The sequence below is a fragment of the Haliotis asinina genome, chromosome 1 (assembly GCF_037392515.1).
Source record: "Haliotis asinina isolate JCU_RB_2024 chromosome 1, JCU_Hal_asi_v2, whole genome shotgun sequence".
Classification (NCBI taxonomy): Eukaryota; Metazoa; Mollusca; class Gastropoda; order Lepetellida; family Haliotidae; genus Haliotis; species Haliotis asinina.
Genome location: NC_090280.1, coordinates 84771437 through 84787069, shown reverse-complemented (window position 1 = coordinate 84787069; position 15633 = coordinate 84771437). Strand labels below are relative to the sequence as shown.

The following is a 15633-nucleotide window of genomic DNA, read 5'->3' as shown; positions in this document are numbered from 1 at the left end:
TGGCACAGTTACCCTTACTCTTCAGCCAGAGCGTACGTAAAGGATGACAAGTGATTTTATGACTTGTAGACATAGTTATCATATACACTGACAGAAACAAATAATAGAACACATGAAAATTCAAGCGGTAATATTTTTGTCATAGTGTTGTACGGGGAAATCTGAGAATAGTTCCAGTTTTGTTCCAGTCATCCCTATGGAAACTTCCTATAAATATCTCTAGTAATTGGTTTCCGTATTGAAAACATCGTCAGTGTCAGTAAACGGTTGACTCGCCTTCATTTAGTTGTGCGAGGAACTGTTCTGATTTGAATGCTTCAGTTTTTCCTATTGCTAGTGATAAAATTTTTTTTTTTAAAAAAAAGAATGTTTTAAGTTTGTTTCCTGTCTCTTGATACTGAACATTGGTCAGTGTACGAAACAATTGACTCACCTTCATTCCATTGTGTTGTTATGATATGGGTCTTGGGTCCATGTGAGGGTACCAGTGAAATCCCTTATATAACTGGCATGCTGGTTTGCTTGGGGGAATTAACTCAGCAAAGAGTCTGAAGTCACAAGAAGCTAATTACAATTTTATTTACAAGAATAAGAATAACAAGGGTGGCCACAGAGAGTTGGTATAACCCTCTGGGCTGAGAGCTAGAGCTGACCTGTGTTGGGAGTCTAAACCCTACTGATGGACAAATGAAGGTGGAGACTATTTAACTACAATTGAAACAATACAAAGATTAAGATTTGCTGACTGATACAAAAATGGATGTAACCTACAAAAGCCAATGAAATACAGAATAAACAAAATGTGGTGTGTCCTACCAGAACAATTTCGGTGACCAGACTAGGGGAGTACTTAATCTTTTAATCCTATTCTAAGTGGCATTAATCTTGTTGGCACATTTACTGGATGCTTGATTGCTTACTCTGGGCTGGATCTTTAACAACCCTTTACTGGTGTTTGCATAATGTTATTTTACTGTAGGTGATGGCATGTTTACCTTATCAAAGCAGTTTATTAACCTGTCTAGACGTAACCCTTGTCTTAGTGAATGGTTTGTCTTACAGTGGTGTTCTGATTGCCTCAGGCTAGGATTTTAACTCTGTGAAATTGTGTGGTCATAACTTATACCTTTTTCAATAGAATGTCTGTGAGATAAGTTTTACTACTTTTGACAGGAGTCTTTGTCTAAGCTATTACAGATACATGATGAAACTAATATTCTATATTTATATTTTCCTAATATTTGAATGCTAATGTATTGCTTGTACTGATTACAATTAATAATGAATTTTGGTATGAATTGTCATTTCATGATAGTGTGAGGAATTGTTCTAATTTGAGTGCATCATTTCCCCCCAGTGCTAGTGATAAAATATATTTTTCCACAAAAAAAGAATGTTTTTGATTTGTTGGCTATGTCTTTACACTGAAATAGAGCAAACGACATATTTTAAGGACAATTTAGCTGGTTCATCCTTCCAAAACAACGTGTGAAGACAATGTTTGCTGTCACTTGCCATGATATTGCTGAATGCAACACAAATCAGTCGCTCACTTAAGGTGTCATTTTTTTTGGTGTGCATAGTTGTCTCCCTAGGACATGCCAGGAACCTATGATTGTAGGTTCCAATCCTGGCTTCACAGCAGTTCTGTTTCTTGATGAACAGTGAACACATGAACATGGCTGGTCAGATTTCCTAAAGTGGTTAAAGTCTGAGACTTGCAACATGTCAAACTTTCTTTCCACATTAAGTTGACAATTTGGCTTGTTACATGTACAACCGCAGTAGTGCTCAGTGTGGGATTAAAATTAAGTTTTGTTCACTCACCCACTCAACCATTGCCATATAGCTGGAATATTGCTGAATATTGCTCACTCACTCACTCACTCACTCGCATCCATGAATATGTGATTCTGGTGTCAAGAGATATTTGGTAGAATGTTTAATAAAAGTCTTCACATAAATATTTCTTTTGTACACAAAATATAATTGATTATTAACCTTCAGAGTTGTAAACATTCACTTGGATGATCTAGTATAGACAGGAGAAATGCACAAGTCTTGAATTTATCCCAGTCCTACTGTCACAGATCTTAGTCCTTCCATGGATCTGTGTCCAAATCCGTATTTTTGGATTTCATACCTGTGTTCATACTTGTTGTTTTAATTTGCTGAATTAATTCTCATTTTAAACTATGATACCTGTTTGTTTTTGTAAGAAAGATGCAATTTAGGCAATAAAGGCAACATTTATTGGTCACCTTCCCGACTGTCTGGTGGAGGTAAAACTTAGTTTGGTCAGTGCTACTAAGTGTCTGTGTCCTGCCATGGATGATATCCTATATAAATCAGATCTATCCACTTATCAGTCCAGTGAGTATTTCATATAAGAAGTTTATACCTGGACCATCTTAAGCAGAGGACTCAGTAGTGCATGAAAGCTGATTGTTTGGGGAACCAAGGCACTGCACAAACCAGCTTATCTTGTAGAGATAACGTTGTGAATCAAACGCTATCAATATCAATTTTCTTAATCGAGATACGAGTTTCACTCTTTTGTTATCCAGCAACAATACATTACCATGACAATAGCCTTATTCTGAGCGCCATGGACATAAACCAATGCCGGTACCAACACTATGGTAATAAGATAGTGTAAATGTCAATATATAACTGTGAATAGGTCAGGGGTTATAATCTCATGGTTATCAACACAGTGAATAGCGTGGCCTTACAAGGGCGTGGCCTGTGCTGGTGAATGACCACCATGTATACAACCCCCTTGACATGTGTATGTGCTGCCAATGATGAGATTGACGAGATTTTGATTGACTTTTTACCTCTTTATCAGTGACTGCTCAGCTGGAAAACTGGTGTAGATATCATGTACATTTCATGTCAGAGGAAATATTCTTGAGCTTGTTGTTATGGGTGTTTGCAGAAGGTTGATTTGGGAAGGTATGGGAGGTGAGAGATTTTGGCATTTTTGTTGGGAAATGATCAGAGGGGATTGATTTTGAGATATATAATATTATTAATGATGAGACTATTATGTGTGTTCATATCACTGAGAACTTGGGCCCTTATTCTCGAAAGCTTCGTAGCCCTAAGAATTCTTAACTTTCATCGTAGCCAATGTGTTAAAAATGGGCTTAAGACATTCGTAGGACTATGAATATTTCGAGAATAGCTAACCAGTCAGATAAATAATGTATAGCTTAGAACCAATCAGTCACTGAAAAATAATGGTTAGCATCATTTGTCAACTTTTCCTTTTTATGTTTGTTAATGCACAAACAATATAGAAAAACATGTAGATTTTTTCGTTTTTGCAAATTGCACAAAATGCAGTTGCAAATTTTCTGCCTTTTAAGGATGGCTAGTGTATTATGAACACACATTTCCTGGGGTCTTTAAGATAAATTCTTGGAACAAGCTTGTAGTACTTATGAATGTTTTATTGTTGGTATGTGAGATTATCAGCTGAGATTGTTAGTGGCTGTATCTTCCAAAAGGGTTAAAGTACTGTAAAACTATTGTCCTCCTGTGAGGATAAATCCCCAAACCGTTAAAGTACATTTCAACCAACCAGAATTTTAAATGTAGCATATGTGTGAACTGAAGTTATGGCTTAATTTTCCCACAATTGGCTGAAGGGATGGTATAAATCCAGATAGGGGCCATTCAGGTAGCAAAGGTACTGGAAGTCCCAATGTTCCCTGGTGTGGTGATCGACCTTCGGTTGCTGGCGATCTATAGTCCATTTTTAAGTGTATTGTCCTAATTAGATATAAATGCTAGTTTTATTTTGTCATGTCTCTGATATTCTAGTTGGTGTTATTGTCTGTCGTGACTGGTTTTTAGTGATTTACATGTATTTTCAAATGCGCTAACAAATTGAATAGTCTCTCATAACCTTGACCAGTTGACTCACTTTTATTCTGTATTATAGCTTATATGTGTCCTGTATTTTTATGTGTGAGGTGAGGTGTCTGTTTCTTCATGAAAACCAACCAAAGCAACCTTGTGAAAAATATTTGTTATTATGAAAAAGGATCCGTGAAGGTCAGGGGTAGAATAGGCCTTCATCAAACCCATGCTTGCCCTAAAAGGCGACTATGCTTGTCGTAAGAGACGACCAATGGGATCGGGCGGTCAGGCTCGCTGACCTGACTGGTACATGTCATCGGTGTCCCAATTGCAGTGACTGATGCTCATGCTGCTGATGACTGGATTGTCTGGTCCAGACATGATTATTTACAGACCGCTGGAATATTGCTGAGTGTGGCGTAAAACTAAACTCATTCACTGTTGCAAACAAGTGTTCCAAAATTGTTTGTGTTCAATTATGAGAAAACATTATTGATTGCTTGGTCATTTAGTCATTTCAACCAATCTTCAATTATTTTAGTTAATTGGACCACCACTAATTTACAGTTCTGATAGATGAATCATACAAGCTTCTGATTAAATCAGTAGTTTGTGGGTGATGTATTCTTTCACCTTGTAGTAGTTAGTTTCTTGTAGAATGTCGGACCATAGACAAACATTAGAATTGGGTGATTGTTATTATTTGTAGGTAATATACATGGTAAGTCCTTAACAAAGAACCCATGCTTGTTGTATAAGGCGAGTTACAGGATTAGATGGTCAAGCTCACTGGCTTGATTGACACATGTCATCGTATCCCAGTTGTGTAGATCAATGCTGTTGACGTGTTGATCACTGGATTGTCGGGTTCAGACTTGATTATTAACAGACCAGCACAACATAGCTGGAATATTGCTGACTGTGCGTTAAACAACAAACAAATCAAACCATAACACAGACTCCAGACTCAAGATGAGTTGAAATCGTGTCCAGTTGGATGATTGCTTTACTTTGTATGTACTGTGAAGATCTGCAGACTACTTTGTATGTACTGTGAAGATCTGCAAACTGAAGATGAGGTGAAATGGTGTCTAGTTTGCGTGATTGTGTACTGTGAAGATCCAGGGTAGACATGTCTTCATCAACCCATGCTTATGTATGTGTTCATGTCTCTGTGAGTGTCTGTGTACATGTTTGTATATGTGTGTGCATGTGTGTCTCTCTGTCTGCATGTGTGTATAATGTGTGTGCATGTGTGTCTGTCTGCGTGTGCAGTTGGCCGGCTGTGCATGCATGCATGTTTTTATGCATCCTTGATCATTTTAAAGTGTTTTTGCAACTTCGGCAACTCTTGATTTGGATTTCCATGGTATTATATTGTTGTTACTCTGACATTTCTTTTCATTTCTTTTGAAATGTTTACTTTTTGTTCGTCATATCTCCTGGTAATAATTTTTTACTAAAAAATAGTTCATCTTTGCCCTTTGCAAAGTTGTATGATTACATGGGATGAAAACCACAGGGAATATTGCCTAAGGTTCATAAGACTTGAAAATATTGCATTATATTAAATGCCAATAAGAAAAATATTTTTCCAATTCCCCGTGCCATATATAGCAGACTTTGTTATCATCAGTTTAAAACTGAAATTGTTTAAAATTGCCAACTTGTGTTTGTTGGTATTTCTGTTGTTTCTCATCTGTTTTTTAAAATGTTTTTAATACACTGTTTAACTTTTCTATCTTATTCTTTGTGAAAAATTTGCCTGCAAAAGGTATGTTGTGTTTATGCAGCCTAATTATTGATTGTAGTTAAATGAAAGAGTCAGTTTCATTTATATTTTTCATTCATTTTCATTTATTTGCAAATTTAATGAAGTTATTATTCAACTTATTAAATATTAGATTGTCAGGTCCAGACTTTTAATAAAAAATTATTTACAGTCTTTAACCACAGTGTAGTTGTAAACAATAAACAATTATTACTATCATTATTAGTTAAGTGCACAAAGTTTTAACAATAACAAATTTAGCATCTGTGTGATTCTTGTCTTGTGATACAAATGAGCGAGACACTGTCTGTCTTAAATTCCTATATACATGAGTTTGTCCATTGCCAACATTCATTCCTTTAATAAACTGTGTTCCTCACACTATTCACAAGATATTTTATTAACACCCACCAATTTCATATTGGAAGTAATCAGCTTGGGATCAACAAGCACTTAGTCCTTGTGTTTAGCAGAGGCTGTGTTTATGCCTTGTTGGTATCAGCAGTAGAGCAAGCAATGAACAAACAATTGCCCCGTCTGTGGGCTCACTTCAAGAGTTGACGTAGGTGGTGATAAGTGCGCCTGTCATCAAGCCAAACATTAAATGATGAATTAAATTTGATATTTGTCTTGCTCAGGCCTGAGAAGAGAATTGTGAGTGTGTACGAGGAGGACAGTGTTGATGAGACTTGTCGAGAGATTGAGCGAGAAACAGCGAGAATTCGGCAAGAGATGGAGCGTGAGAGGAGATCGCAATCAGCCTCCCCATCCAACCATCTTCGAACTTCTAGTACCTCCCCAGTCAGAGCCAGTCCCATCGGAGTGAGCTCCCCAGAGACTATGAGGAAGGTGAGTACTGACAGTTCAGGTCTGATCATGTTAGCGGTAGACTCCTGGTAGTGTCTGTATGGTTTACTTTCATTCATTTGCTTTTGTTTGAAATTCAACAAAATGTAGTACTGCCTTGTACAATACTTGACAGGAGTAATGTTTTTGTTTATTATTTTTTAAACAGTGTTTTGTGATCTACTGAATGATGCCATTTTTTCAGTATTTATCTTGTTGTTATGAAAGTAGTATTTTTACATGTATCAGTGTTTTGTGTTGTCATGAAGATAGTATTCATTTGAAGGATTGAGTAACTGGTCCCCATAACTAAGGATTCTGTGGAAGTTTCTCATGCTATTGCTCCAGATTGTCTGTTTTAGATCTGTTTAATGAATGGCTGTTGTTATATGTCTTGAATATATCAGTCTGCAGAGTTATAAGAATCTGAAACACATAACTGCTCTGACTATGTTCCTTTCTGAGACCTGTATCAATGAAAATCTGGTTTAGAATGGGTCTTCAACAACCCACGTTTTGAGTAAGAGGTGACTAGCAGGATTAGGTGGTCAGACTCACTGACTTGGCTGACGCATGTCAACATATCCCAGTTGCATGGATCAGGCTGTTGATCACTGGATTGTGTGGTCCAGAAACTATAATTTACAGACCTCTGTGTTATTGCTGGAAAAGTTCTGGTCTCTGCTAGCAGCCAGTTGGAACTTCTTCCAGACTGGAATTCCCACAAGTAAATAATGACCCAACACAATTGAACCTCTACCTCTACGACTGTATTGCTTGCGGTGTACACCAGAAACTGGAACCAATCCTTTTTGTCTCCTCTTACAATCACTAAAGTTAGCTAGGCCTGGATCTCCCACAAACAAATAATGACCCAACACACAAGAACCTCTACCTCTTTGATTGCTTTGCTTGCGGTGTACATCATGAACTGGAACCAATCCTTTTCGTCTCCTCTTACAATCACTAAAGTTAGCTAGGCCTGGATCTCCCACAAGTAAATAATGACCCAAGAACACACAAGAACCTCTACTACATTGACTCTACTACTGCAGGTGTACACCACAAGCCGGGATGGAGCAGGGAAGAGGCAGGCGCAGGCTGAGGAGGAGGAGAGAGAGGTAAACATATGGGAGGTGTAATTTGTGGCAGTAACCGAGTTTTGTAACACAAAAAGCTGGCCAGAAAGCATATACTGTCACTAACTGGGTCTTAGTAGTGCATGACCTTTTGTGTTGTACTAAGACCTCTCAGTGACAGTATATTATAAGATGTTCACTGGCCACGAAGGGACCAAGGGGGTTGAGGTACCCTCGATGTTTGTTTATGCTCCTTGAGCCCAAAGGGCAAGGGGAACATAAACAAACATCGAGGGTACCTCAATCCATGGTCCCTGAGGGACCAGTGAACAGCATATTGATCTTACCAAACACCTCAATGTTAATTTTGAACTGTTTGAAGCATGGGTATCAGATCGTACACTTCAGCCATCATGTGTGGATCAAATGATTCAAACCTTGCATCTTGCTGTTTTTCCCGTAGGTATCGCCTTAGTAAAGTTCCTGCAATGTAATTCCCCTTCTTAATACTCACAGGGAATACATTTGAGCATTTTGTCAAAATTTATTGGTTGGAATGACAATCACATCTTTTCGTAGACATCGCTAAAGTTTGTGGACAACACAAGAAAAACAGATTTAGAGTTATCTCCCTTCCATCGATTTCCATTCGCAAAACATTGGTATACGTAATTTCTGTGCATCATGTATCATTTAATGCTATTCAAGATAAAAAAGTAACTACCATGAGGTACCAGATGAGTTTGGCAGTGTATTGAAATGCACCTCGCATGTACATGAGGTACATTGAAAATAATAGAAGAACACTTAGCCAATCAGACAGCAACGTTTATGTGTGAGATAAGATATACCTTGATGTCATGTTTTTTGTTACAAACCCCTGTGGTGGCTACAACATTTGCACAAACTTGTAGTCATGACCAGTTGAGCATTTGAAACACATTTGCACAAACTTGTAGAGTCATGACCAGTTCAGCATTTGAAAAGCAGAACTGGAATAGCAAGGCGTCATTAACCTTCACTTTATTTAGTGGTATGATAACAATGATCTTAATTAGAAGACAGATTCTCAACATGTTGATTCTTTAAAATGTTCGAAGTATTTCAGCTCACTTCTGTTTCACATTACCCATGAATGTCTGGGTTTGAACTGGTCAGTTGAAATATTGTCTGAGCATTCACATACTTTAGTTTTGATAATTAAGGGCAAAATTACACTTAGGCACACAGCATTTTTTTCAGTCATTGCCATGATTTTATGTTGAAGTATTCATTACAGAAGCAGTGCAACGCAGTTGTAAGTGTGTCCTACTGCCTTTGTAGTTAAGGAGACTTGTAGACTAGCTGCATCTCATGCATGAAGGAGCTACATCAGTCAGTCAGTGTTTAGAATCCTAACATGGAATCTATAAAATCTTTTTAATAAAAGTATTTCCCTTCTGAACATTCAGGGGTTCAAATTTTTTTTAAAAGCCACTTGCCCCAGGGCAAGTGACTTCAAGAAAGTAACTTGTCCTGACTAATTTTCCACTTGCCCTGATTTTATGACATAATATCTGATGTTAATGTTTACTGGACTATTTATCGAAGAGTGATAAATTTCAAAGACTGATAGCTCCAAATTACTGTTATTGTGAAATGTAATAGAGTAGCTACATTATGAGCAGATATGAAATGAAATCCAATTTTAATTGCATTTTGAAACCATAAAAGGAAATTATCTAGTGGTCTCCGGACAAGTAAGATACCATTATTTGCTTGCCCGAAATGAAAACTGACATGTCCCTGGCATTGGGCGATGGGATTTTTGAACCTCTGACATTGTTTTTTCTAATGCTTATTTCATAGGTGGAATATAGGTAGCAAGAATTGCTGATTTATATATTATATAGATTGCTTATCTTCAACAATAGATGAGAGTTTACTTCAGGGCTTTGTATTCCGCATGATATTCAGCACAAATAGAAATTCATACGAAACCCTTCAACAATCTAACTGGACATGGAAGGTGTTTACTAGGAAAATTATCATTTGTGAAAAGATGAATGATGTTTCTACATTTATTTTGAAACATTCTGATATATGTACAGTTTTGTTTCCTACAATTTGTTATGTTTCTTTAGACTGATTTGAATGTATCAGAGTTAATGAAATGTTACGAAGTTCACTGCTTTCTGCAAAGACCTGGCGTCCTTGGTCACCCGTCTGTTGCGTAATAAAGGCTGGGTGTTATGATATTTTGAGTTTAACTTGAGTGAAATGGCAGTCTCAGCATATCAAGCCACTCAAATTATATCAAACTATTTTGTCTTCTACTTTTGCTTCCTTATCCATATTGCCTTCTTCCCCCTCTTTATTTTATGAAACAATTTTCATTCCCTCACCCATAAGAAAATTAAAAGGTCCCCAAAATTATTTGAAGTAGAGAGCTACAGATTCAGTGTTTCAGCCACCCCTCAATCTCAATGCATGCACGCACACATTCACAGAAATGAGACAAAGTCAGTTTTAAGGCATTTTCTTAGTTTCTCCCATATCATTCTGGTCTAATTTGTTAAGCTTTTATTGTGATATTTTGTGTTTCCTAAAACTGACAGTATCATTGTATAGAAAAAGTCCAAAGTGAATGTTGTTGGTATAGTTCTGTCCTGACAGTGTGGTGTTTCTTCAGGCACTAACTCAGGAGATTAAGACACTCCGCCAGGCACTCCATGCATCTCGCCTGGAGCTGAGGGAGGCCGAGACATCGCTGAAAGGCACCAGAGAGAAGTCCGAGGATGCCAGGTAGGTGGCTGAGGCAATGTAGGGATATAACGAGACACGCAATCCCTCTGCAGCCACCACAGCCAGTCTTCTATCTTCACGTCCCCCTATCAGTCATCACTCCACCTCTGCAACCATCACAGTCATTCTTCTATCTTCACATCCCTCTATCAGTCATCACTCCCCCCTCTGCAACGATCACAGTCAGTCTTCTGTCTTCACGTCCCCCTATCAGTCATCACTCCACCTCTGCAACGATCACAACCATTCTTCTATCTTCACATCCCCCTATCAGTCATCACTCCACCTCTGCAACCATCACAACCATTCTTCTGTCTTCACGTCCCCCTATCAGTCATCACTCCACCTCTGCAACCATCACAGTCATTCTTCTATCTTCACATCCCTCTATCAGTCATCACTCCCCCCTCTGCAACGATCACAGTTATTCTTCTGTCTTCACGTCCCCTATCAGTCATCACTCCACCTCTGCAACCATCACAACCATTCTTCTGTCTTCACGTCCCCCTATCAGTCATCACTCCACCTCTGCAACCATGACAGTCATTCTTCTATCTTCACATCCCCCTATCAGTCATCACTCCCCCCTCTGCAACGATCACAGTCAGTCTTCTGTCTTCACGTCCCCCTATCAGTCATCACTCCACCTCTGCAACGATCACAACCATTCTTCTATCTTCACATCCCCCTATCAGTCATCACTCCACCTCTGCAACCATCACAACCATTCTTCTGTCTTCACGTCCCCCTATCAGTCATCACTCCACCTCTGCAACCATCACAGTCATTCTTCTATCTTCACATCCCCCTATCAATCATCACTCCCCCCTCTGCAACCATCACAACCATTCTTCTGTCTTCATGTCCCCTATCAGTCATCACTCCACCTCTGCAACCATCGCAGTCATTCTTCTATCTTCACATCCCCCTATCAGTCATCACTCCCCCCTCTGCAACGATCAGTCATTCTTCTGTCTTCACGTCCCCCTGTCAGTCATCACTCCACCTCTGCAACCATCACAACCATTCTTCTGTCTTCACGTCCCCCTATCAGTCATCACTCCACCTCTGCAACGATCACAACCATTCTTCTATCTTCATGTCCCTCTATCAATCATCACTCCCCCTCTACAACCTTCACAATCTGTTACATGTGATTGTGATGTTACACAATCATCAAAATCCTTATTGGACAACATGTACCCTTTTCTGTCAAGCACAAGCCCCCACTCAGATACCTAAATGGACAATGTGATACATTTGAGATCCAAAGTACTCTTTAGTAGTGATCATCTGTAAACCATGAACCCAAGAGATAATCAGTGGTAGCAGATTCAGGGTTAACTGTTTGGGATTCGATGTGTGGTACTGGAGCTTTAATCCTGAAAACGAATGCAAAACATTACTCATGGATCAGAGGATATTTTGTGAATATTCTGGAAAAAATAGTGATTTGTGACCCAAACTTATCCTTTTCTCCATGTAAATTGTACGTTTGAAAACACTTATTGAAAATTATTCTGTGGCAACAACTACTTAGTCCAGAGAAATTGTTACATGATGACTCCTCACAACATGTCAGTGTCTCTCTCCACTGACAGGAACGGTGGGGTAATCTAATGGTAAATGTGTTCACTCTTTATGCTGAAGACCTGGGTTTGATTCCATACATGGGTACAATGTGTGAAGCCTAATTTGTGTCCCCTGACATGATATTGCTTAAATATTGCTAAAAGCAGCTTAAAACCCAACTCACTCACTCACTCTGTTGACAGGACCCAGCTGATGCTGACTGAGTTCAAGCGCACGACGGCCATGAAAGACCTGGAGCGAGTCATGGAGGACGTGGAGAGGAAGAAAAACGAGGTCAGGAACTTCGAGAGTCAGATCAAGGTGAAGCAGGGCGAGGTGCGGGACATCCAGTCTGTAGCAGCAATCAAGGAAGAGGTAGTTAGACATTAGATATTCTACTGCTTGACAAGTATTAGATGAGCCAAGACCTGCCCTCCAGAACATTCCATTTGAAACAAGAGGGAAACAGGTTGTCATCTAAATATTAAAAAGTTCAATTTCCTCGTGCGAATTGTGTCGTGATGGTGTTTTCTTGAACTAAGAAACAGGTGTTAAACAGTAGCGGTATTGATTTCATGCCACAGTCAGCATGTATTGCACATGCTTAATTGCCAATCTACCAGTAGCATCCGAGTGTATTCATCCGGCTTACTTGCCCCGCCTGCTTGTCACAAACGTGTTCACTGTGCTGGCTCATCTAAAACTTGTAAAGCAGTATTTATTGTTACAATTCACTGTGTTGCAAGGTCATGAGACATAGCAAAGTGATTACCTCAGACTTTGAAGCAGATGCAAGCTGTTCTTACAATAACAGACAGATAAGTCTGTGGTCATTTCAATACGAAATATCTAGTTATTCAGTCGTTTACGGAAGAAAATGTTGTATTGAATCATGAATGCTGAGAGGGTCATTATTTCAGGCAATTCCAACAGTTTATTAAGACTTTCATGAAAAATATATTTTGACCATCGTTATGATAACTCAAGTTTATTGTATTTTTCAACCACAGACATTGTAAGAATGTGACCCAGTTCTAAAAGTCAGTTACCGGTAAACAAAATTCTGACATTCATGTATGTGCTTTAGCTTCGGGAAGTGCAGGAGGCCAACGCAGACCTGCTGCTGAAGGTGCGAGGTTCGGAGGGCCTGCAGCTTGAGCGAGATGAGCTGGTCCGGCAGCTGGAACAAACAAAAGAGGAACTGTTCAACGAGCAGAAGCAGAGTCGGATGCAGAAGGAAGCACTGCAGGATGTGAGTTATCTTCCCTTTAAATTTAGGCCTAACTTCCTGTTTAAAGTCATTATAATATTATAACATTCTGTCTTTCATACATCCTGACAACATAGATTGGTGCCCATGATGTTGATCACTGGATTGCCTGGTCCAGTGATTTACAGACAGTTGCCATATAGCTGGAAAATTGTTAAATGTGGCGTGAAACAAAAACAAACTTGATAAACTCTGTCTCCTATCTTTAGGGTCACTCTTTACACATATTGCAAAGATATAAATACTCAAGTATTATACTGTTAAAATGGTTGAATATGCAAACTGAGATATGATTTGAAGTAAACAATATTTTCCTGTTGTCCATTGTGAAAGAGTTGATACTGTGATATGGGTGTCCACATTAAGCAGTCATGTCAATATTGTTGGCAAAATGCTTGGTGGAGATGACACATGTATGTGATGTTGGCGCTGCAGGAGGTGGAGTCACTAATGGGGAGGATGGAGGAGACCCAGGGGAGCCAGGACGATGTCCATCACAAACTGATGTCACTGGAGAACTCCTACAGGACAATGGAAAGGTCCAAGGATGAAATTATACAGGTAAGTCATTGAAATCATACAAAACAGAATCTGTCTATCTTCATATGACCCTCTTAGCAATATCCTGGCAACATTATAGTGTAGCATGCCATGATCAGCCATTACACATTGTGGGGAAATCAAACCCAGACCTTCACCATGATAATCAAGTCTTTAACCACTGGACTGCTGCACCACCCAGAAACAGAAAGATTTTGAACAATGGAAGAAAAGCTGTGTCCAAAAGGGTGATATATGTTCAGTCCTTATCTTATCTGTTAAATTATGCACAAAATATTTCATTCTTCATGCATACACATGGTGATAGATGCAAGATAGTTTCATTAAATTCATGGCACCTATAGGCACCTATGTATGACTGTTTGAATTGTTATGTTGTAACAGAACACTAGAATGCATAACATGCAACTCACATTTTGATTCTGGTTATGTTCAGTGTGCTTGTGGGCATGTTTCTTCAATCAAATATTGAAATGTAGTGCAGACTAGTGTATGTAGTGATAGAAGGTTGGTAATTTTAACAGGATTATGTTGACCTTCAGCATGTCATCAACAGGGGTTCCCACGTTCATACCAGGAGTTTAGTTTTACACCACTTTTAGCTATATTACAGCAATATTAAGGCATGGCACACCAGAAATGGCTTCACTCTTTGTATTCTTGACCCTAAGTTTGGCAAACAAATCAGGCTCTTCGGCATTCTTCCTAGGCAAGCCAAAGATTAATACTGAGAGTTATCATGAATTAAAACATGATAGATGTTGGTAAGTGGAATATATGAAATGTTTTGAGAAGTGATAATATAGACTACTGTGTACTTCTGTGACTGCAGGAGAAGATCCGCGAACTGGAAGAGATGAAGACTCGCTACAAGCGAGAGAGTCGGGAGAACAAGCGTATGGCAGAACAGGAGAAGAAGGTGTTGCAACAGGAGGTGCTGGAGCTCAACCACAAGCTGGGGCAGGTGCAGGATGAGCTCAACAAGAAGGATGACAGCGATCTGAGAGTGAGGTAAGTGGTAATCTGGGGCAGGTTCGAGATGAGCTCAGCAAGAAAGAGCATTCTGAGAGTGAGATAAAGGGATGCTATTAACAAATTATGTCAACATTGTCTAGTTGCCTGCTGATGTGACGTCTGTCTCCCCACAGAGATCAGCTGATTGAGCTGCAGCAGGAGCTAGCCAAAGAGAAGGATGCTCGGGATGCTATCGCCGAGGACCACAAGCGAGTCCTCCAGACTCTCAGAAAAGAAACGGTGAGTTGTCTGCTCTTCCTAATCCAATGTATGGTTGCATAGACAGTATTGTAATACTACCTGTCTGTACCAGACCCTCTTGCTTCATCTGGAGCTGCCAGACCAAGGATATATCTGTGTCCATTCCAGAAAGCAATCTTTGAAACCCCCATACTTTACCGTTTGTCTTTGCCTGAAAATCGGTTTGTGGAGCAGGGTCTTAGATGTTCTTCCAAACACTAAACCTTGAACAAAGATTGACCCAACTCTTAAATTGAAGCTGAGTGGAGGATGGTGAGGTATCCTAGTGGTTAAAGGTCCAGGTTAGATTTTCCACATGGGTACAATATGTGAAGCCCATTTCTGGAGTCCCCTCCATGACATGTCTGGAATATCACTTAAAGTGGCACAAAACTCAACTCACTCACCAAACACTAATCCTTGTCTTATGATTGTTAGAAATGTAAGATGGTTTTGTGGAAATGGACCAGAACAGTGTGTATCACTATCTAGATGTTAATTTGCTTTTCTGTATTGTAAACAATCAATCTGTCTCTCCAGAGAAAGTACAGTAAGGATGTCATTTTCTCCCTATGTTTTTCTGACAGCTCTACAAGAAGACTCTCTTCTCTTTATCTCTTAGTAGC

At 39.2% G+C, this 15633-nt stretch overlaps 1 protein-coding gene across 1 annotated transcript in view; it reads left to right on the top strand.

Annotated features, from left to right (window-relative positions):
* LOC137298433 (golgin subfamily A member 6-like protein 22) overlaps positions 1-15633 on the top strand; it is a 96237-nt gene that overhangs the window by 41637 nt on the left and 38967 nt on the right. The window contains exons 11-18 of the mRNA XM_067830702.1: positions 6280-6490; positions 7543-7608; positions 10238-10350; positions 12126-12297; positions 13010-13174; positions 13628-13753; positions 14586-14764; positions 14902-15007. Coding sequence (XP_067686803.1) covers positions 6280-6490; positions 7543-7608; positions 10238-10350; positions 12126-12297; positions 13010-13174; positions 13628-13753; positions 14586-14764; positions 14902-15007 — 1138 coding nt within the window. The remainder of the gene's footprint in view (positions 1-6279; positions 6491-7542; positions 7609-10237; positions 10351-12125; positions 12298-13009; positions 13175-13627; positions 13754-14585; positions 14765-14901; positions 15008-15633) is intronic.